Source organism: Pecten maximus, chromosome 11 (assembly GCF_902652985.1).
Source record: "Pecten maximus chromosome 11, xPecMax1.1, whole genome shotgun sequence".
In the NCBI taxonomy this organism is placed as follows: Eukaryota; Metazoa; Mollusca; class Bivalvia; order Pectinida; family Pectinidae; genus Pecten; species Pecten maximus.
Window position 1 is genome coordinate 19,666,334 of NC_047025.1, and position 21,583 is coordinate 19,687,916.

A 21,583-nucleotide genomic window follows, 5' to 3' on the forward strand; every position below is an offset into this window, starting at 1 on the left:
TATATATTCACCCCTGTGAGGGGCCTTTAGATTATATATTTGCCCCTGTGAGGGACCTTTAGATTATATATTCACCCCTGTGAGGGGCCTTTAGACTATATATTCGCCCCTAGTGAGGGGCCTTTAGATTATATATTCACCCCTGTGAGGGGCCTTTAGATTATATATTCACCCCTGTGAGGGGCCTTTAGATTATATATTCACCCCTGTGAGGGGCCTTTAGATTATATATTCACCCCTGTGAGGGGCCTTTAGATTATATATTCACCCCTGTGAGGGGCCTTTAGATTATATATTCACCCCTGTGAGGGGCCTTTAGATTATATATTCACCCCTGTGAGGGGCCTTTAGAGTATATATTCACCCCTGTGAGGGGCCTTTAGATTATATATTCGCCCCTGTGAGGGGCCTTTAGATTATATATTCGCCCCTAGTGAGGGGCCTTTAGATTATATATTGGCCCCTGTGAGGGGCCTTTAGATTATATATTCACCCCTGTGAGGGGCCTTTAGATTATATATTCACCCCTGTGAGGGGCCTTTAGATTATATATTCGCCCCTGTGAGGGGCCTTTAGACTATATATTCGCCCCTGTGAGGGGCCTTTAGATTATATATTCGCCCCTGTGAGGGGCCTTTAGATTATATATTCACCCCTGTGAGGGGCCTTTAGATTATATATTCACCCCTGTGAGGGGCCTTTAGATTATATATTCACCCCTGTGAGGGCCTTTAGATTATATATTTGCCCCTGTGAGGGGCCTTTAGAGTATATATTCACCCCTGTGAGGGGCCTTTAGAGTATATATTCACCCCTGTGAGAGCCTTTAGATTATATATTCACCCCTGTGAGGGGCCTTTAGATTATATATTTGCCCCTGTGAGGGGCCTTTAGACTATATATTTGCCCCTGTGAGGGGCCTTTAGATTATATATTCGCCCCTGTGAGGGGCCTTTAGATTATATATTCACCCCTGTGAGGGGCCTTTAGATTATATATTTGACCCTGTGAGGGGCCTTTAGACTATATATTTGCCCCTGTGAGGGGCCTTTAGATTATATATTCGCCCCTGTGAGGGGCCTTTAGATTATATATTCGCCCCTGTGAGGGGCCTTTAGAGTATATATTCGCCCCTAGTGAGGGGCCTTTAGAGTATATATTCGCCCCTAGTGAGGGGCCTTTAGAGTATATATTTGCCCCTGTGAGGGGCCTTTAGATTATATATTCGCCCCTGTGAGGGGCCTTTAGATTATATATTCGCCCCTGTGAGGGGCCTTTAGAGTATATATTCGCCCCTAGTGAGGGGCCTTTAGATTATATATTTGCCCCTGTGAGGGGGCCTTTAGATTATATATTCGCCCCTGTGAGGGGCCTTTAGATTATATATTCACCCCTGTGAGGGGCCTTTAGATTATATATTCGCCCCTGTGAGGGGCCTTTAGATTATATATTTGCCCCTGTGAGGGGCCTTTAGATTATATATTCGCCCCTGTGAGGGGCCTTTAGATTATATATTCACCCCTGTGAGGGGCCTTTAGATTATATATTCACCCCTGTGAGGGGCCTTTAGATTATATATTCACCCCTGTGAGGGGCCTTTAGATTATATATTCACCCCTGTGAGGGGCCTTTAGATTATATATTCGCCCCTGTGAGGGGCCTTTAGAGTATATATTTGCCCCTGTGAGGGGCCTTTAGATTATATATTTGCCCCTGTGAGGGGCCTTTAGATTATATATTTGCCCCTGTGAGGGGCCTTTAGATTATATATTCACCCCTGTGAGGGGCCTTTAGATTATATATTCGCCCCTGTGAGGGGCCTTTAGATTATATATTCACCCCTGTGAGGGGCCTTTAGATTATATATTCGCCCCTGTGAGGGGCCTTTAGATTATATATTTGCCCCTGTGAGGGGCCTTTAGATTATATATTTGCCCCTGTGAGGGGCCTTTAGATTATATATTCGCCCCTGTGAGGGGCCTTTAGAGTATATATTCGCCCCTGTGAGGGGCCTTTAGATTATATATTTGCCCCTGTGAGGGGCCTTTAGATTATATATTCACCCCTAGTGAGGGGCCTTTAGATTATATATATATTCACCCCTAGTGAGGGGCCTTTAGATTATATATTCACCCCTGTGAGGGGCCTTTAGATTATATATTCACCCCTGTGAGGGGCCTTTAGATTATATATTCACCCCTGTGAGGGGCCTTTAGATTATATATTCGCCCCTAGTGAGGGGCCTTTAGATTATATATATATTCACCCCTAGTGAGGGGCCTTTAGACTATATATTGGCCCCTAGTGAGGGGCCTTTAGATTATATATTCGCCCCTGTGAGGGGCCTTTAGATTATATATTCACCCCTGTGAGGGGCCTTTAGATTATATATTCACCCCTGTGAGGGGCCTTTAGACTATATATTCACCCCTGTGAGGGGCCTTTAGACTATATATTTGCCCCTAGTGAGGGGCCTTTAGATTATATATTCACCCCTGTGAGGGGCCTTTAGATTATATATTTGCCCCTGTGAGGGACCTTTAGATTATATATTCACCCCTGTGAGGGGCCTTTAGACTATATATTCGCCCCTAGTGAGGGGCCTTTAGATTATATATTCACCCCTGTGAGGGGCCTTTAGATTATATATTCACCCCTGTGAGGGGCCTTTAGATTATATATTCACCCCTGTGAGGGGCCTTTAGATTATATATTCACCCCTGTGAGGGGCCTTTAGATTATATATTCACCCCTGTGAGGGGCCTTTAGATTATATATTCACCCCTGTGAGGGGCCTTTAGATTATATATTCACCCCTGTGAGGGGCCTTTAGAGTATATATTCACCCCTGTGAGGGGCCTTTAGATTATATATTCGCCCCTGTGAGGGGCCTTTAGATTATATATTCGCCCCTAGTGAGGGGCCTTTAGATTATATATTGGCCCCTGTGAGGGGCCTTTAGATTATATATTCACCCCTGTGAGGGGCCTTTAGATTATATATTCACCCCTGTGAGGGGCCTTTAGATTATATATTCGCCCCTGTGAGGGGCCTTTAGACTATATATTCGCCCCTGTGAGGGGCCTTTAGATTATATATTCGCCCCTGTGAGGGGCCTTTAGATTATATATTCACCCCTGTGAGGGGCCTTTAGATTATATATTGGCCCCTGTGAGGGGCCTTTAGATTATATATTCGCCCCTAGTGAGGGGCCTTTAGATTATATATTCACCCCTGTGAGGGACCTTTAGAGTATATATTCGTCCCTGTGAGGAAGGCTTTTGGTTCTGCCTCTGGCCAAGATACTCCTGCATATATATAGTGCTGAGTGGGACAATTGGTTCACCTGTTGTCAGTATGATGTGACTGAGTTAAGTGTGACATGCTGGGTACTTCATTGAGGTAGCACTATAAAGTCAACATCAATTTCACGTTATAACAAGGAGACAAAGACACTACAGCCTCTTGAAACATACACACATGCATCTAGCATACACTTAAATGACCTTAGCTGTTGATAGGACACTAAACTAACCTAAACTGGTATGTCAGTCAGAATCACCCATGTTTCAAATCTTTTCTTTGAAATGGATTTGTACAAACTGCTTCTTGATACATTAACATAAACATTTCTTACATGTTTATAGTTTGCTTATCATAAAGGTTATTTTCATGTTGGAAGTTCTCTCTGGTATAAACTTACGATTTCTATAAGGTTGGAACTATCCTTTTAATCAGCCCACCCAGTGAGTAATCTGTATAAATACTGGTGACTATTTTAAAATATGACGTCCTGCATTAAAACATTCCTGTAATTCAGTTATTTAAGCTTAATTGGCTTATAATCACACACAAATTTAAAGAATTCCCTGCTTCCTGTGATTCTTTTTGGTTACTAGAACAATTAAGCGATTGAAAGGCCCTTTACAATATATTACATAGATTAGGAATTCATACACCATACTTTAGACTTTACTGGACTGTCTCAATACTAGATAGTACCAATACCACATTGTCAGTACCTACGTAGCTTGTTTTTGCATAGCTCCTTTTGATCCAATTGATTTGTCAATAATAGTATAAATATTCATGTCAAACTGAAGGTCAAGCCAGTGCTCCTGCAGGTCAAGCGAGTGAAATGTAGTGATGACTCTTTGGGGCCGACAATGCTGAGATTGTAGCACCTGCATTTATGAGCATGTGTTAAAATTTAACTGAAAATTTATGATATTAATGTCATGCAATGTGAAAAGTCTGCCTCACATACTCAGAGATTGGAGAAGTATGTTCAGATGTCAGGAATCACTGTCATTCATTTAAACATGCAGACTATTTTTGCGGTTCTGGATAAGATATGTCACCTTGCCTATATGTCTCAAAGTCGGGCATGGAAATATCCAATTTGTATATCAGCCAGTTTGTGAGTAATAATCGTCAGGATTTACGCTGCAGAAAAGTCATACTAATCCAAAAATATGTGGTTTAATCATCTGGTTTCAGTCAGAACTACGACAAGATGTTAGAAATAGAACTATGGAGTCAGAACCAGCTTTCCCTGTGATTCCTCATCGTATTTTATAATGATGTATTGGGGGAGGGAACACACAAAGCGTTTGCCAAGAACAGTTCAGCTCCTTGGAATGAGTACGCATGAGGTTTGGTACATTCCTCTCATATGTAGGTGTGGACTGATTTTCATCATAGACCTCCAGGGGGAGGAGAAAGAAGATAACAATATTGTACATTTGTCCTCTTGTACAAATAAGAATGTACATGTATACAAATAAACGGTTTATGTAGCATTTGTCACGATGGGTGCTTGCACGGAGCTACATGGACTTTTAGATGTACTAGAAGTATATCGAAACAGACATTGGTTGTATAAAAAAAATCAGTCAAGTCAGATATGACACGGAGACGATAACAACAGGCTTAAAACACAAGAATTTTTCAAATATCTGTATGATTCTCTCGGCGTCAAGTCAAACCCGAATATAACTGGAGTTGTCGTGTGGCATCTGGTAGAGGTCTTACAATGGTCTTAGTTATGAGCAGTTAATCGCAGGTGGCGTCATTGGAGGTCTGGTGTAGGAGGATGTTAGGTAGCAGACCTCATACCAATCACTATATGTGAAAATAGACACAGGAACATCTTTCATCACAGCAAATGTGATCCTATCAAAGATTTAGTGTACCAAGTACTCTGACACATCCTAGTATTAATTATCTCAAATTGGGGCCAAAGCATATTTTTTTTCTCTCTTATTATTCATTAAAAAAAATAGTAATTTTTTCATGTGCTTTAAAAGCATGATTGGAAACATGAAAGAGATTGTCTATCATGTTTAATCCCCATGAAGCACATCTCATAATTAGAACCATTTCCTGTTATATTGAGAATTGTACTAAAAAATTGTAGGGCTTTGCCTTGAAACAGAGTCTTCATTTAGAAGATTGCAGTTCGCTGGTTTACACATGTTAAAGATGAAATGTGTCCCAGCAGCCAGAAGTCACCAATGAAATTTTGTGTGGTTTTGGGTTATTGTAAACAGATATGTGTATTTTCACTAGATTGCCCTGCCATTTCGAGCATCCCTCCTAGGCTTTAGGTGCAAAAAGTGCAATCCAGTCCTGGCAGTCACACTTGAATACCGCAGAAACAATTTTTAAGTTTCATAATGTTTCCAGGTTTTTGGAGCTCATTCTTCGGGGAGGACTGTAATTTATCTGCTTTAAGCATTTTTATTTTTAGTTTTTGGCTTGTATAATGAGCTGATTTCTAAACCAGGGAATTATGACAGTAAAACACTTTTAAATTGGTTCTATTTCAAATTAAAGTGTTTTATTCAGTAAAACATATCATATTGAGAAGAGAATCGGTTGTTCCTATTTCAAATTTACCTACCATTTATACAAGGGGGGGGGGGGGGGGGACTATAGGTTTCCTCTCTGTCTGTCTGTCCATTCAGTTTTCTACATCTTTTTCAGCCATTCTACAAGGTATGAGTAGCTTCAGATCAAGTAGGACTTTAAGGGTTTTTGGGTCAAGGTCAAAGTCAAGGTCAAAGTCACTGTCACCATTTTATCGGGGCTGGTAGGGGATATATTACTATTGTTTGTTCCTCATACATTTCAAAATGTAGAACAAGTTTGGTTTTGTTCTCTTTCTTTTGCATGTCTCCTGAACCCAGTTTCACTTTGTTTTTTAAATTGAATCACATTCCTAAACATTGAATTGAAGAAAAGTTTCCATAACTTAAAAGATTTTCCAACATAACTGCAATTACCTGTAGACAAACCTTAGCTAAATTTATAAAACTGGGGCCAGGTGTGTACAGTAATTGCTATTTAGAACAAGTATGTCTGAATTATTTCAATGCTTTATTTAGCATATTAGAATTATATTTAATGTTGAATCAATTTTTTAACAGCAGATGTAATAAAGTCTTAATTAGGATGTGAAATTATAATGTTCCTGTTCAGAATTTGAGGAATGATATAGTAAAATGTGTAATAAGCATATCTCTACACTTATACTTATAAACATGGCCAAGTGCTTCAGGCCCGTAAAACACACAATGATGTGAGAATGTGTGAAGGATAAGAGAACAATGAGATAACTTGTAGTTTAATGAAGAACCATCATAATGGTATCTCTAAATTCTCAAATGTTCTCCCCTAGATGCTGGCAATAGAGTAATTTTCCCATGTTAGCTGTTGGAACCACAAATGACTAGACTAGGTGGGCTGAGAACATGCTTTGAAATATCTATCAGATAATACAACAACAGTTATATCAATGGATGGCAACATGTTGGTTTTCAATCGCTCCTATACATGTATTCTAAAAATAGCCATTGTAAAGTTCCAGTTGTGTGATATATGGAAAGCCTGATTAGCTTTATAAAACAAAAACGGTGAAAAGGTAAGTACAGTAAAACAGGAATAAGTCAAAGTCGACGGAACCAAGTAAAATATTTGACTTACCTGGTGGTTCGACTTGACCGTGTTTCTATGTACGAAGATTTCCATGGGTCGACCACTGTATATGTGATAACAATGGTTTGACAAAGCAGTAAAATTAATACTGGCATTTTATTTTTATACTGTAGTGATGAAGTTTTGATTAAATGAAGATAATCCAGTAAAAAAAGAAATATCCATGTTAATTTACTAAGATAAAGAGGAGAAAAAACTGGGGTGGAGTAAAACATTCAACCTATCCAATGTATTTGATTCAAGTGTGTTCGACACAAGTGAGGTTTGCTGTGTATAAAAGCCATGGTAGCGTATAATGATTGCATTTATTTGAACAAAATGTTTCTTCTGGATTTCAGTTGGTTGTTTTATAGAATGGTGATCAACATTTAATTACAACAAATTGATTTTGTACATATTTAAAATTTTAATCGAAATAGTAAAAACCTAAGAATTTTGTAATCGACAGAATCCTTCCATTCACAAAGAAAATAGTATTGAGTTGATGTGCTCTGCTGTCAGAGTTTGTAAGATTATCCCTTCTTCAGCAAAAGTTGATTCTTGATGCAAATAAACTCCAACAAACAGTTAACAGTGGTTTTTGTCAAGTTAACAAATCTTTTGAAGATGTGGGCATTCAAGGTAGTTTTTTGTTACCATAAAGAGAGAGCTGCCAATCAGTGCATGTGCTTTGTCTGAAACACGTGTTACATGGAGAGGCCTATTTGGACTGTCTTAGTTAGCCTTTTATAGCACTCCTGTGTTCATTAGATCAAAAGATAAGGATATAGATAACTAGCCTGTAAAACACCAGCAGTGTACAAGAAATCTAAAATGAATTGATGTAAACAATGGTTACAACCAAACTCCTCCCTGGAAACACAATCCTGATTTAGTGTGTACATTTTTCAGGCTTAAATGAAATTTAGTCATACATTTAATTTCAAATATTTGTATTTCATTGTCTTTTTAATGGAGATCATATTAAATAGGTTTGCTTTTCATTTTCAGAAAATCCACATTACATATCATACTGCATTACATACAACATTTCCATGATTTTAATAGAGGTTAATCTCCCTTTAAGAGAATTATTAAATAATTTCTATAGTTAGAGTTATCTCCCTTTAAGAGAATTATTAAATCATTTCTATAGTTAGAGTTATCTCCCTTTAAGAGAGTACTAAAATATGCACACAATTTCTGTACTTCTAGAATTATCTCCCTTTAAGAGAGTACTTAAATACACACACAATTTCTGTATTTCTAGTTATCTCCCTTTAACAGAAATACTTAAATACACACATTATTTCTGTATTTCTAGAGTTATCTCCCTTTAAAAGTATACTAAAATATACACATTATTTCTGTATTTCTAGAGTTTTCTCCCTTTATGAGAGATACATAAGAATATACCTAAATTCTTATTTTAGAGTTTTCTCCTTTCAAAGTTTGATACCATTTACTACGTTATACATTCCTGTGATATTAAAAGAGTCATATACAGACTAATTACATATATTTATATATATATTACACATTACTTCTGAGGAGTTTTTAATACAAACAAAAACCAGTCAGGCAACTACACATAATAACTAATGTCCAGTTACCTGTAGCTTACCAATGAGCCCTACCACAGGCACCTAGTCCGATAATTATACATATTATTTTAATGCCTTCAGTTTGTTAGATCTGAAACATATAACTGGGGTGATTTGCATTAGTGTAACATCACTTTAAACATATTAATTTAGAACTCTTTAATACTTTAGAAAAACCTAAACTTCATTTATGATTTCATTCCTGAGTATCTGTTATCAGTAATTTATAAAAGTTGGTTTACGACTTCCTCGTATTGGGACTCCATACGTAGGTTGTGTGTATCTTTTAATCACTTGTTTTGACTGTGCCTTTAATGAAAAAGTTTTCTGCTTGATATAGAACATTCCACGCAACTGACGCTGAAACAAGTCGGCCATTCATGATAGGAGACACCTACACGTTCTGACTAGTTGTCGGGGTATGAATGTTGGAATAGTTTCACTCTTATATCATGTTGTAGTACTCAAATACTCACTCTTAAAATAGTTAACAAATTAATCTTTATTGCATTCCTTCATAAAATTGACCTCTATGAAAGTACAAACCAAGATAAAACTTGAAAAAATATGTAACCAAGATATTGTTTATGCTGCTGAATGTGTTGTAACACTCGTTTGACTAGGGTAGTTTAAAGTTTGTATCATATATATTCAAATAAATCTGTTTGGTATACTAAACATTTAATCAGATATACCTATGCACATAGTGTGAGCACAGATGTTGAAGAAAACTTAAACATTAAGGAAAAATTGTATAGAAAGCAACATTTAAGATTTTGTATGGTAATCAAGCATGCCCTGTAGTACTCTTACAAGATTTCTAATTCAGTGGTAAGCATGTGTGGAGTAGTCTAGCCGAGATAGCCATTTATAATGGCTCAGATCACTAGTGTGTATACGATCCCTCTTACAACACACTTTAAATATGACCAACAACGAAATTTGAAGACCAACATAAATGGACTTCAGGTTTGTCTGGAAAGAAACCAGTCAAATTGACATAAATATCATCAGATTGAAATGTTACATCACATAAAATAGAGATGTTTTACAAACATAGTCATGGAGGGGTATTAGATGGGGGTTAGGTATGGAGGGGTATTAGATGGGGGTTAGTTATGGAGGGGTATTAGATTGAGGTTAGGTATGGAGGGGTATTAGGTGGAGGCTAGGTATGGAGGGGTATTAGATGGGGGTTAGGTATGGAGGGGTATTAGATGGGGTTAGGTATGGAGGGGTATTAGATGGGGTTAGGTATGGAGGGGTATTAGATGGGGTTAGGTATGGAGGGGTATCAGATGGGGTTAGGTATGGAGGGGTATTAGATGGAAGGCTAGGTATGGAGGGGTATTAGATGGAAGGCTAGGTATGGAGGGGTATTAGATGGGGGTTAGGTATGGAGGGGTATTAGATGGAGGTTAGGTATGGAGGGGTATTAGATGGAAGGCTATGCTTTAATGTATAAAATCATTAGCTGGTGGTAGGTACTTTCTGCTTGTTTATTAGGTTTGATATGTTGTGATAGCCACATCCCTGTGGATTAGTGTGTTACAAGCTACATCACGGCAGTGTCAGAGATAGAGCTTTATTCAGATATAGATATGTTTAGTTAAGTTAGGTGTGTAGACATAGTAAGTGAATGTTCATGCACAAGTGGACATGTTTATCATTTCTAGGGATATGTACATGTCTATTCAGAGATATAGAGATGTCTAGTGTATTAAGAGATAATAAGAGATGTTCAGTTTATTGAGATATGTAAATGTAGAGATGTATTCAGAGTCTGCCTAATACTAACAGTGCATTCAGAAATAGAACTGTGGTCTTTAGTTAACTCAGAGATTGTTAAGTTTATTTAGATATATGAATGTAGAGATGTATTCAGAGATAGACATATTCTGTGTATTCAGAGAAAGGCATGTTCTGTGTATTCAGAGATAGACATATTCAGTGTTTTCAGAGAAAGGCATGTTCTGTGTATTCAGAGATAGACATATTCTGTGTATTCAGAGATAGACATATTCTGTGTATTCAGAGATAGACATATTCTGTTTATTCAGAGAAAGGCATGTTCTGTGTATTCAGAGATAGACATATTCAGTGTTTTCAGAGAAAGGCATGTTCTGTGTATTCAGAGATAGACATATTCTGTGTATTCAGAGATAGACATATTCTGTGTATTCAGAGATAGACATATTCTGTTTATTCAGAGAAAGGCATGTTCTGTGTATTCAGAGATGGACATATTCTGTGTATTCAGAGATAGACATATTCAGTGTTTTCAGAGAAAGGCATGTTCTGTGTATTCAGAGATAGACATATTCTGTGTATTCAGAGATAGACATATTCTGTGTTTTCAGAGAAAGGCATGTTCTGTGTATTCAGAGATAGACATATTCTGTGTATTCAGAGATAGACATATTCTGTGTATTCAGAGATAGACATATTCTGTGTATTCAGAGATAGACATATTCTGTGTATTCAGAGATAGACATATTCAATGTATTCAGAAAAAGAAATATTTTGTGTATTCAGAGATAGACATATTCAATGTATTCAGAAAAAGAAATATTTTGTGTATTCAGAGAGATGTATTTTCCTTTTGGAGACAGTCTTATGATAATAATGTATTCAGTTCGAGACAGAACTGTGGATCAGAGATTGTTTAGTTCAGAGATAAACATTTAAGTTTAGAGATAGACTCTATTACAGAAATTCACACCTACATAGTAGATTTTTGTCACTGGTAGGAACATTCCTCAGTGAAGGTATCAACATAAAGTCTTTGTAAAGCTGCACTCTTCTGCTCTACAGGTTTAACAGTGTAGATATGAATTATTCATTAGGTACTACCTACAGTGTTATATTGGACAAGTTACGGGGACAAAGTGACATATGATCAGGAGCTCACACATGGTCAGGTTAATGGCCCTGGAGTTTTGACCAACATTCTTAAATGACTTGATTTCTTTGAGGTTTTCAGTTTCAGTGTCGACCTGAATGATTTTTGACCATCGTTGATCGTTGATAGTAGTAGACCATTGATGCTGGTCTCTGGAATTACATGCCTATAAGTATAGGCAGGGGATCAGTTTTGAAAATAATTAAATTTTCAAATGTTCAAATGTTAAAGTATTCTAAATAGGTACTTCCAAAGTTTAAAAAGCCCTGATTGAAATGATGCATTTCTTTGAAGTCCTCAATATTTATTTTCTCTTGTATTTAGGATCACTGACCATTCTGTAATACAATTAAATATGAATAAATAAAGCTGAGCGAAGTTGACCACTGGTCAGTTTTGACTTACCTAAGAAGGTGTTATCAACGTTGGAGAGGCCACAGTTGTGTATTTTGGAGACACTTTGAACTTGCACATCCTTAAGAATTGGGTTACTGTTATCACTGGGGCTGACCTTCGTGGTCAGTATATTATTCATCTCCAACACATCCAGGACAACACTGGACACCTTCTTCTCCAGGTCCCTATAGCTTGACCGCTGAGTATGTAAACTCCGCTCTAAATGGTGGATTATATGAAAGAGGTTAGAAAAATTGGATCGATATTGTTCTAACATGTAGTCCGCCTTTTTAAGTGTTAATTCTTGTTTGGAAATACTTTCAGTTAAATTATTATTTTTCATCATTTCCCCATCCAACTGTTTCTCAACCTCTTGTAGTCGGCTGATTAGGGTACTCATGTCTCCGGACATGAGCTGTTGGTCGTCCGATTGGATTGGAGGTTGAATGGACGTTGGGCAGTGTCCTGCGGCCACTTCTTTGACCACGAATGTGTACTTGCATCTCTGTGTTCGAATAATTTTTCGTCCAAGTTTGGCTTTTTTAAATTCACAAATTTCAAACACAGCTGTTAGTGTTAAAACAAGAATCCAAATATTCTGCATTTTGAATTCTTTTTTTTGCTGTCACAAGTATGTTGATTAAAAAAAGTTTTTCCTTTCTAGGATATTTTCTCAAAATTCAATTCCAATGTAGGATTTTGACTTATTTAGTATATGAATTGTTGTTTAGTGTAATTGGGATCAGCAGCTATCAGCTAGGAAATAGTACTGGTATCCGATCCCAGACATTCTCTCCCGTCCTGTACCAGAAAAAAAAAAGTAAAAAATTGAAAAGTTTGATGGAAGTAAACTTTTGACAGCTTTAGTATTGTAGAATCCAAATATATGTAAGCTCCTCCTGGAAATGGGCTTGAGTAGTGATATAATTAATATCACAAGTTAATCTCTCCTGTGTCACTTCCGCTGAGAACAGACTCCTGAGGGAGCCTGTGTTTCACACGAACCAGTCACCACTCAACAGTTTTCACCAATCAGCAAATTTTCAGTTTCTCGTATAAACATATATCACATTTTTTTTCAAAGGATATTAAGATTTCAAGCGATATTATTGGTTGACAATACAGGATAATTTTTTTTTAAGATTTCTGAATCTATTAACAAGCATGTACCTGAAAGTTTCATTCATAAACATTCAGGTGAAAATAAAGTCCTTACCTGGATAGGGTCAGACTTTTCAGCCAGCCATGTGATATTAATATGAGTGTTTTAACTGGCAGGTCTCCTCACAGACACGCCAGATATGTAACGTCCGTATCATATATCTTTAAGACTGTCGTGAAGCAGTTTTAAGTGAGAACATTACACCTGCCAATTTATCACTTTTTCATTCCTCACATCTGAATTTCACCTTTTAGGAGGTACAATGTAGCAATATTCAGCTACTGCTCCCAGTGGAAACCCAACACAATGCAGTGCGGTATATATAATTACAGGTGTGATATCTCAGAGGAAGAATCTTCAGATCAGTCTCCAATGATCCTGATAGTAGATGATATTATGATATAATCCGTCTAGTATTCTCGTAGCGGTAGAATCTTCAGAGGGGTATGTTACAAGTATGAGTAACCCATTGACAATTTAGCTGTTATATCCCAAAAAGGTGTTACAATTGTTAGTTTTTTAGGGTCAAGTCCAGCCCTCTTCTGTCATCTCCTCTTCCCTGTCTTTCTATTGGTTTATCCTCCTCCGATGGGTACCTAGGTGCCCCCTTCTGTACAGGCCTGCCTCTGTACGATCCCACTCCACCTTCAGTTCCAAACGCTGCAGTGAGCTTACACACACTGCCAGTCTGCCAGTCAGGGGCTCCTATTTATACCATAAGCAGTAAGGAGGGAAGTATTGTCCCAAGGGTGTGGGCCTATAGGGGGACACTTTGGTGGGGTGTAGGGTCATGGTGCTGGGTATAGGGGGTATGAATGGTGACGGTGGTAGGGGGTGTTGACGGGGGTCGGGGATGAGGTGTGTGGCCAATGTGGGTGTTTACTTGTCAGATGGTGAATATTAGAGGGTTGGGATTGGATGAAAGTGTCTGTTTTTTTATGATGAGAAGATGTGGGGATCACTGATTTTTTTATAGATAGTGTGGTTGGGCACTGGTGAGGGAACAGTACGGTGTCAATGAAGGTTGGCAGGGATGTGGGGTTCAGTTTTGGGTAGTGAGAAAAAGTGGGGTGTACTGATTTGTGAGGTGTAAGATAGTGTGGTTGGGTACTGTGGGAAGGGGATCTATTTTAGGTGGTGAGAAGATGTGGAGAGTACAAATTTTGGCGACACTGGGGTTTTAACATGGTGGATGTTGATAGGGGTTGAGGTGGGATGAGGAGGGGGTTGATGGAATTTATGTAGGATATGGGGTGTTGTTGGTAGTCAGGGTGGGATGTGGGGTGTTGTTGGTAGTCAGGGTAGGATGTGGGGTGTTGTTAGTGGTCAGGGTAGGATGTGGGTCGTTGTTAGTGGTCAGGGTAGGATGTGGGGTGTTGTTAGTGGTCAGGGTAGGATGTGGGGTGTTGTTAGTGGTCAGGGTAGGATGTGGGTCGTTGTTAGGGGTCAGGGTGGGATGTGGGGTGTTGTTAGTGGTCAGGGTAGGATGTGGGGTGTTAGTGGTAGTCAGGGTAGGATGTGGGTCGTTGTTAGTGGTCAGGGTGGGATGTGGGGTGTTGTTAGTGGTCAGGGTAGGATGTGGGGTGTTGTTAGTGGTCAGGGTAGGATGTGGGTCATTGTTAGTGGTCATGGTAGGATGTGGGTCGTTGTTAGTGGTCAGGGTAGGATGTGGGGTGTTAGTGGTAGTCAGGGTGGGATGTGGGTAGTTGTTAGTGGTCAGGGTAGGATATGGGGTGTTGTTGGTAGTCAGGGTGGGATGTGGGTAGTTGTTAGTGGTCAGGGTAGGATGTGGGGTGTTAGTGGTCAGGGTAGGATGTGGGGTGTTGTTAGTGGTCAGGGTAGGATGTGGGGTGTTGTTAGTGGTCAGGGTAGGATGTGGGGTGTTGTTAGAGGTCAGGGTAGGATGTGGGGGTTGTTAGTGGTCAGGGTGGGATGTGGGTAGTTGTTAGTGGTCAGGGTCAGATGTGGGTGTTGTTAGTGGTCAGGGTGGGATGTGGGGTGTTGTTGGTAGTCAGGGTGGGATGTGGGTCGTTGTTAGTGGTCAGGGTAGGATATGGGGTGTTGTTGGTAGTCAGGGTAGGATGTGGGGTGTTAGTGGTAGTCAGGGTAGGATGTGGGGTGTTGTTAGTGGTCAGGGTAGGATGTGGGTCATTGTTAGTGGTCATGGTAGGATGTGGGTCGTTGTTAGTGGTCAGGGTAGGATGTGGGGTGTTAGTGGTAGTCAGGGTGGGATGTGGGTAGTTGTTAGTGGTCAGGGTAGGATGTGGGGTGTTGTTGGTAGTCAGGGTGGGATGTGGGTAGTTGTTAGTGGTCAGGGTAGGATGTGGGGTGTTAGTGGTCAGGGTAGGATGTGGGGTGTTGTTAGTGGTCAGGGTAGGATGTGGGGTGTTGTTAGTGGTCAGGGTGGGATGTGGGGTGTTGTTAGAGGTCAGGGTAGGATGTGGGGTGTTGTTAGTGGTCAGGGTGGGATGTGGGTAGTTGTTAGTGGTCAGGGTCAGATGTGGGGTGTTGTTAGTGGTCAGGGTGGGATGTGGGGTGTTGTTGGTAGTCAGGGTGGGATGTGGGTCGTTGTTAGTGGTCAGGGTGGGATGTGGGGTGTTAGTGGTCAGGGGGTGGGATGTGGGGTGTTGTTAGTGGTCAGGGGGTGGGGATGTGGGGGGTTGTTAGTGGTCAGGGTAGGATGTGGGTCGTTGTTAGTGGTCAGGGTGGGATGTGAGGTGTTAGTGGTCAGGGTAGGATGTGGGGTGTTGTTAGTGGTCAGGGTAGGATGTGGGGTGTTGTTAGAGGTCAGGGTAGGATGTGGGGTGTTGTTAGTGGTCAGGGTGGGATGTGGGTAGTTGTTAGTGGTCAGGGGTCAGATGTGGGGTGTTGTTAGTGGTCAGGGTGGGATGTGGGGTGTTGTTGGTAGTCAGGGTGGGATGTGGGTCGTTGTTAGTGGTCAGGGTGGGATGTGGGGTGTTAGTGGTCAGGGGGGTGGGATGTGGGGTGTTGTTAGTGGTCAGGGGGTGGGATGTGGGGTGTTGTTAGTGGTCAGGGTAGGATGTGGGTCGTTGTTAGTGGTCAGGGTGGGATGTGAGGTGTTAGTGGTCAGGGTAGGATGTGGGGTGTTGTTAGTGGTCAGGGGTAGAATATGGGGTGTTGTTAGTGGTCAGGGTAGGATGTGGGTCATTGTTAGTGGTCAGGGTAGGATGTGGGGTGTTGTTAGTGGTCAGGGTTGGATGTGGGTCATTGTTGGTGGTCAGGGTAGGATGTGGGGTGTTGTTAGTGGTCAGGGTAGGATGTGGGGTGTTGTTAGTGGTCAGGGTAGGATGTGGGGGTGTTGTTAGTGGTCAGGGTAGGATGTGGGGTGTTGTTAGTGGTCAGGGTAGGATGTGGGGTGTTGTTAGTGGTCAGGGTAGAATATGGGGTGTTGTTAGTGGTCAGGGTAGGATGTGGGGTGTTGTTAGTGGTCAGGGTGGGATGTGGGGTGTTGTTAGTGGTCAGGGTAGGATGTGGGGTGTTGTTAGTGGTCAGGGTAGGATGTGGGGTGTTGTTAGTGGTCAGGGTAGAATATGGGGTGTTGTTAGTGGGTCAGGGTAGGATGTGGGGTGTTGTTAATGGTCAGGGTAGAATATGGGGTGTTGTTAGTGGTCAGGGTAGGATGTGGGGTTTTGTTAGAGGTCAGGGTAGGATGTGGGGTGTTGTTAGTGGTCAGGGTAGAATATGGGGTGTTGTTAGTGGTCAGGGTAGGATGTTGGGTATTGTTAGTGGTCAGGGTATGATGTGGGGTGTTGTTAGTGGTCAGGGTAGGATGTGGGGTGTTGTTAGTGGTCAGGGTAGGATATGGGGTGTTGTTAGTGGTCAGGGTAGGATGTGGGGTGTTGTTAGTGGTCAGGGTAGGATATGGGGTGTTGTTAGTGGTCAGGGTAGGATGTGGGGTGTTGTTAGAGGTCAGGGTAGGATGTGGGGTGTTGTTAGTGGTCAGGGTAGGATGTGGGGTGTTGTTAGTGGTCAGGGTAGGATGTGGGGTGTTGTTAGTGGTCAGGGTAGGATGTGGGTCATTGTTAGTGGTCAGGGTAGGATGTGGGGTGTTGTTAGTGGTCAGGGTAGAATATGGGGTGTTGTTAGTGGTCAGGGTAGGATGTGGGTCGTTGTTAGAGGTCAGGGTAGGATGTGGGGTTTTGTTAGAGGTCAGGGTAGGATGTGGGGTTTTGTTAGAGGTCAGGGTAGGATGTGGGGTTTTGTTAGAGGTCAGGGTAGGATGTGGGGTTTTGTTAGAGGTCAGGGTAGGATGTGGGGTTTTGTTAGAGGTCAGGGTAGGATGTGGGATGTTAGTGGTCAGGGTAGGATGTGGGGTGTTGTTAGTGGTCAGGGTAGGATGTGGGGTTTTGTTAGTGGTCAGGGTAGGATGTGGGGTTTTGTTAGAGGTCAGGGTAGAATATGGGGTGTTGTTAGTGGTCAGGGTAGGATGTGGGTCGTTGTTAGAGGTCAGGGTAGGATGTGGGTCATTGTTGGTGGTCAGGGTGGGATGTGGGTCGTTGTTAGTGGTCAGGGTAGGATGTGGGGTGTTGTTAGTGGTCAAGGTGTGATGTGGGTCGTTGTTAGTGGTCAGGGTAGGATGTGGGGTGTTGTTAGTGGTCAGGGTAGGATGTGGGGTTTTGTTAGAGGTCAGGGTAGGATGTGGGGTGTTGATGAACCTCCTATTATCTGAAATGTCCCCATAGCTTCCATAGATAGGCCTAAGTCTAGACATGTGGAGACATTTTTGAAACAAGCCTATCATCAGTAAGTGACTCCAACACTACTCCAATAATCTACACTGGCCATTCATGAACAGTGAGCCTAACATTAGTATACTACACACTGCTTTAGATGAATGGTACCACAATAAACCTGTTATTTCTGCTGTGTGGGTCTAAAAACCTCAGTAATATCTGATAAACATGACGTATTTCACTTAGCTAGATGTAGATATGTTGGCTTTGATAAATGACTTAAACTAATTATTTTAAAGCGTCTGATGTCATTAGGTAAATGATTTGATGACAGAAGGGAGATAACTCTGTCAAACACCACTGATAAGGAATGGGTATCTACTAATAATCCAGGGAGAATGTATATTACAATCTGAACTATATAGATTAGTATTGTCTGTTATCTTAAGAGTGAAATAAATTAAATCTTTAATTTTTGACTATTTTAGTCTGTGGGATTCAGCAAACCACATAAATTATAATTCCCATTTGTCCACCTAATGATGTTTCCTGTACATTAACAAAGTACTTTGTGGTAAGACTTTGATGGGGTCTTGTCTGTAGGTCAAATTCCTCAGCTTATAATCGTATACCATAAGGATGGGCATATATATTAACAGCATATGTCGAAAATATTTTAAACAAGGAGATTTTAGCTTAATATCTAAATAAGCGTGCTAGAAAATGGAGGAAAATTTGCCTCACTCTTGCCCACATATTTACCAGAGAGTTGTAAACTTGATGTATTTTGTCAATAACCATACATCTAATAACAGTTAGCTGGGTGCCTGGAAAGCCACAGGTACACAGAGATAGAACATGGGGGTATAATTTAATTTGACCCTGATAATTGTGTTTCTGCTGAGCTGTATCAGTTTATAATGTAGCTACGGAGGCTGAGTGCTGACTTTAAACTGGTGGGGCTACAATAACCATAGCTATGAAAACCTCCACACATCATAACATCCTGGTCACTGGATTCCTTTGACCTTCAACGAAGCTATTACAATCCTGAAGAACACATTAACAGATAGCCTGTTTATTAATGTTTAAACAAATGATATTAGATGTTTATAGGTAACACAGGGAAAAAACTGTTCCAGTTCATGGAGACATGAACACAGTTTTATAGACACATTTGATTCTGGTCTTAGAGGATAAGCTGTGTGTAACTGTTATTGTTTTAGTCTCATGAATAGCAAGTGTCATTTTAAGGTGGGATTTCCTTGTAGTAGTTGGTGACAACCTCATTGAACAACATATAGGAGGCCCTTCACATGCCATCTGGAGCAATAAGGATAAAGTGTCTTGCCTAAGGACACAACCACAACAGCAAAGACCATCCCATTTCTCCGGTTCCTGAGAAACACAACCAATACTGAAAGGGAGCGTAGAACCACCCACCTTAATCTTCATCCAAGGTTACATGGCCGATGCTCAAACCGACTTGAGTTATCACGGCCTCGTGTATATGGTAAAGACTTTTGTTAATATTCAGCTGAAGACTTCTGTAAAATATTCCAGGACAATGTGGTGTTGTTAAATCTGTCTGAAACTTACACCATATACTGTCAATAAAACCTGTTCCATTAAAGTAGAATGTAAGGGATTTTATTTTTAATTTATGAATAACTCAGGGGTAGAATTTAACTTTTTTAGTAACTTGCACGTTGTTGTGAGTGGATAAAATTTTAACTCACAAAATTACAAACTTACTCACAATTTTGAAATTATGTGTTAACATTAAATATAACAGATGTTTGATGATAAATAATCTTTACTTTTTAGAACCACAAACAAAAGAACAGTTGCTTCAAATAAAATTTTTATTTGAGACAAAATACAATTAATCTTTTTGTTTTTTGTTTTGTTTAACTCACTGTTCATATCAGCCAGGGCATACTCCCTTCAAATATCATCAACTTCAAGATCAATGAATATTGAAGCCGATCTTTTCATTTGATGTTCCGGCAGCGGCTGACTTAAAAAATTTGGTTATGTCAGCCATGCTAGCAGACGTCGTGCTTTGTTTCTCGGAAACTCTCGTTTCTTTTCCATTACAATATATTCATGTATATCGTAGTCTTTGAGACGCTTGGAACTAACGAGTGCTGTGTACAAGCGTCACCAAGATAATGCATTGTCTGTGTGTCGGTTTTTGTTTCAAGTTTTCGTCAATGTTTTACTATGTGTGTCTGTTTTACCAGGATTTATATGCACCCGCAGAAAAATGCAAGTACCACAATTTTCTACTCGCAAAATGAAAAATCAGCTCGCATTTAGCGAGTGTGCGAGCGTTAAATTCGAACGCTGTAACTGAAACATGAATGATTTAATAGTACTTACACAAATGTTTATAAACTGATGGTGACATGTCAGTTAGGATATACAAATTGTGATATATATCACAGTTTTGTCAGTATTACATAATGGACAGCATGATAGAAGTGATGTCTTTCATAGTAGATATGAATCACACTGTTATTATTGACCAATCAGAATGTTATTTTCTATCCACTGCATTAAAAACTACATGATATGCTGATGAAAATGAAACGACATTAAGATAAGTGGTGGTTTTGTGAGGTATTTCCAACATATTTATTTAATTAAGGGAATTTGCCAAATCACACAATTGATGACATTTAACCATATCTTACCAGATAATTGCAGAAAATGGCAGAGTTGTGTTCGAGTGGCCCATTCAAAATAGCTCACAGCCTTATAAGCTTGTTGGAAAGCATGATATCATTAGAAATATTGCTCCAAAAATTTCCAGCATGAATCCTCTGACTTGTGTAGTAACATTGTTATTTTTGCAGAGACAAAAAAAAACCCTGTAATATTTAGAAAATTTGATATGGGTTTTTCTTCGAATACCAAAAATATTTTTTTTCTATCTCAATAATGCCTTTATTTTTTTAGGAACTAATGTAAAAAATGAATGAATTTATATTAATTTATTATGTGATTCTTTCATAAAGGAGAAATAGAATCTACAAATTGATTTATAACAGGAACTGTTGATTACCCTCTTTGTACCAATAAAACATGATGTGAATTCTGCCTTGTGTGAGAAATAGAATCAAAGACTAAAAGGGTCTGTATGCAAATTTAGGGTGATTGTATGGCACAGTATTCATACAGTGGTCTTTCACCTAGATGGCTTAAGGGTTTGATTCTCTGATTGGATGTGAAAAGTAGGACAGTCCAGTTTTCTCCCACGTCAAGAACCTCACTCATCCATCCGGGCCAATAAGAGTGATTAATACAAGTTGGTATAACTTGTACTGCAATTGTTGTAAAATAAATTAAGTTAATATTTTAAACATATATATGCAAATCTGTTATGTAAAGTTTGCCTGATGAGAGAAATAGAATCTAACATTAGGTAAAACATCAAACTGTTACCAATCGCTACATATATACAAACTCTGCTGAACAATAGAAATAGAATCTAAGATTTGGTAAAACAGAGCTGTTACCAGTAGCCCCTACATAAACATAACAGATTCTAATGTACAAGAGAAATAGAATCTAAGATTAGGTAAAACAGAGCTGTTACCAGTAGCCTCTACATAATCTGCTGTACAGGAGAAATATAATCTAACATTAGGTAAAACAGGGAACTGTTACCTAGCCTCTACATATATACAAGTTCTGCTGTACAGGAGAAATAGAATCTAAGATTAGGCATAATAACAGACAGCTGTTAAATGTCCTCTATAAATTGTGAGAGATGACAGCAGTTTAGGTTCTGTCTACAACTGGAGATATTTACTTTGAGGGAAGTTTACACATTCCTCAT

At 39.7% G+C, this 21,583-nt stretch overlaps 2 protein-coding genes across 3 annotated transcripts in view; one reads left to right on the forward strand and one right to left on the reverse strand.

The window, feature by feature from the left end:
* LOC117337660 (fibrinogen-like protein 1) overlaps nt 1-13,737 on the reverse strand; it is a 77,420-nt gene extending 63,683 nt beyond the window's left edge. The window contains exons 1-2 of one of the 2 annotated variants that reach the window (XM_033898752.1): nt 13,097-13,737; nt 11,890-12,681 (exon numbers count right to left, since the gene is read on the reverse strand). In XM_033898752.1, coding sequence (XP_033754643.1) covers nt 11,890-12,484 — 595 coding nt within the window. In that variant the 5' untranslated portion in view covers nt 12,485-12,681; nt 13,097-13,737. Of the gene's footprint in view, nt 1-11,889 lie in introns of both variants that reach the window. The other variant, XM_033898751.1, reaches the window with a different exon arrangement.
* Nucleotides 1-21,583, forward strand: part of LOC117337659 (protein disulfide-isomerase TMX3-like) — a 293,186-nt gene that overhangs the window by 166,376 nt on the left and 105,227 nt on the right. The gene's annotated exons all lie outside the window — the stretch shown is intronic.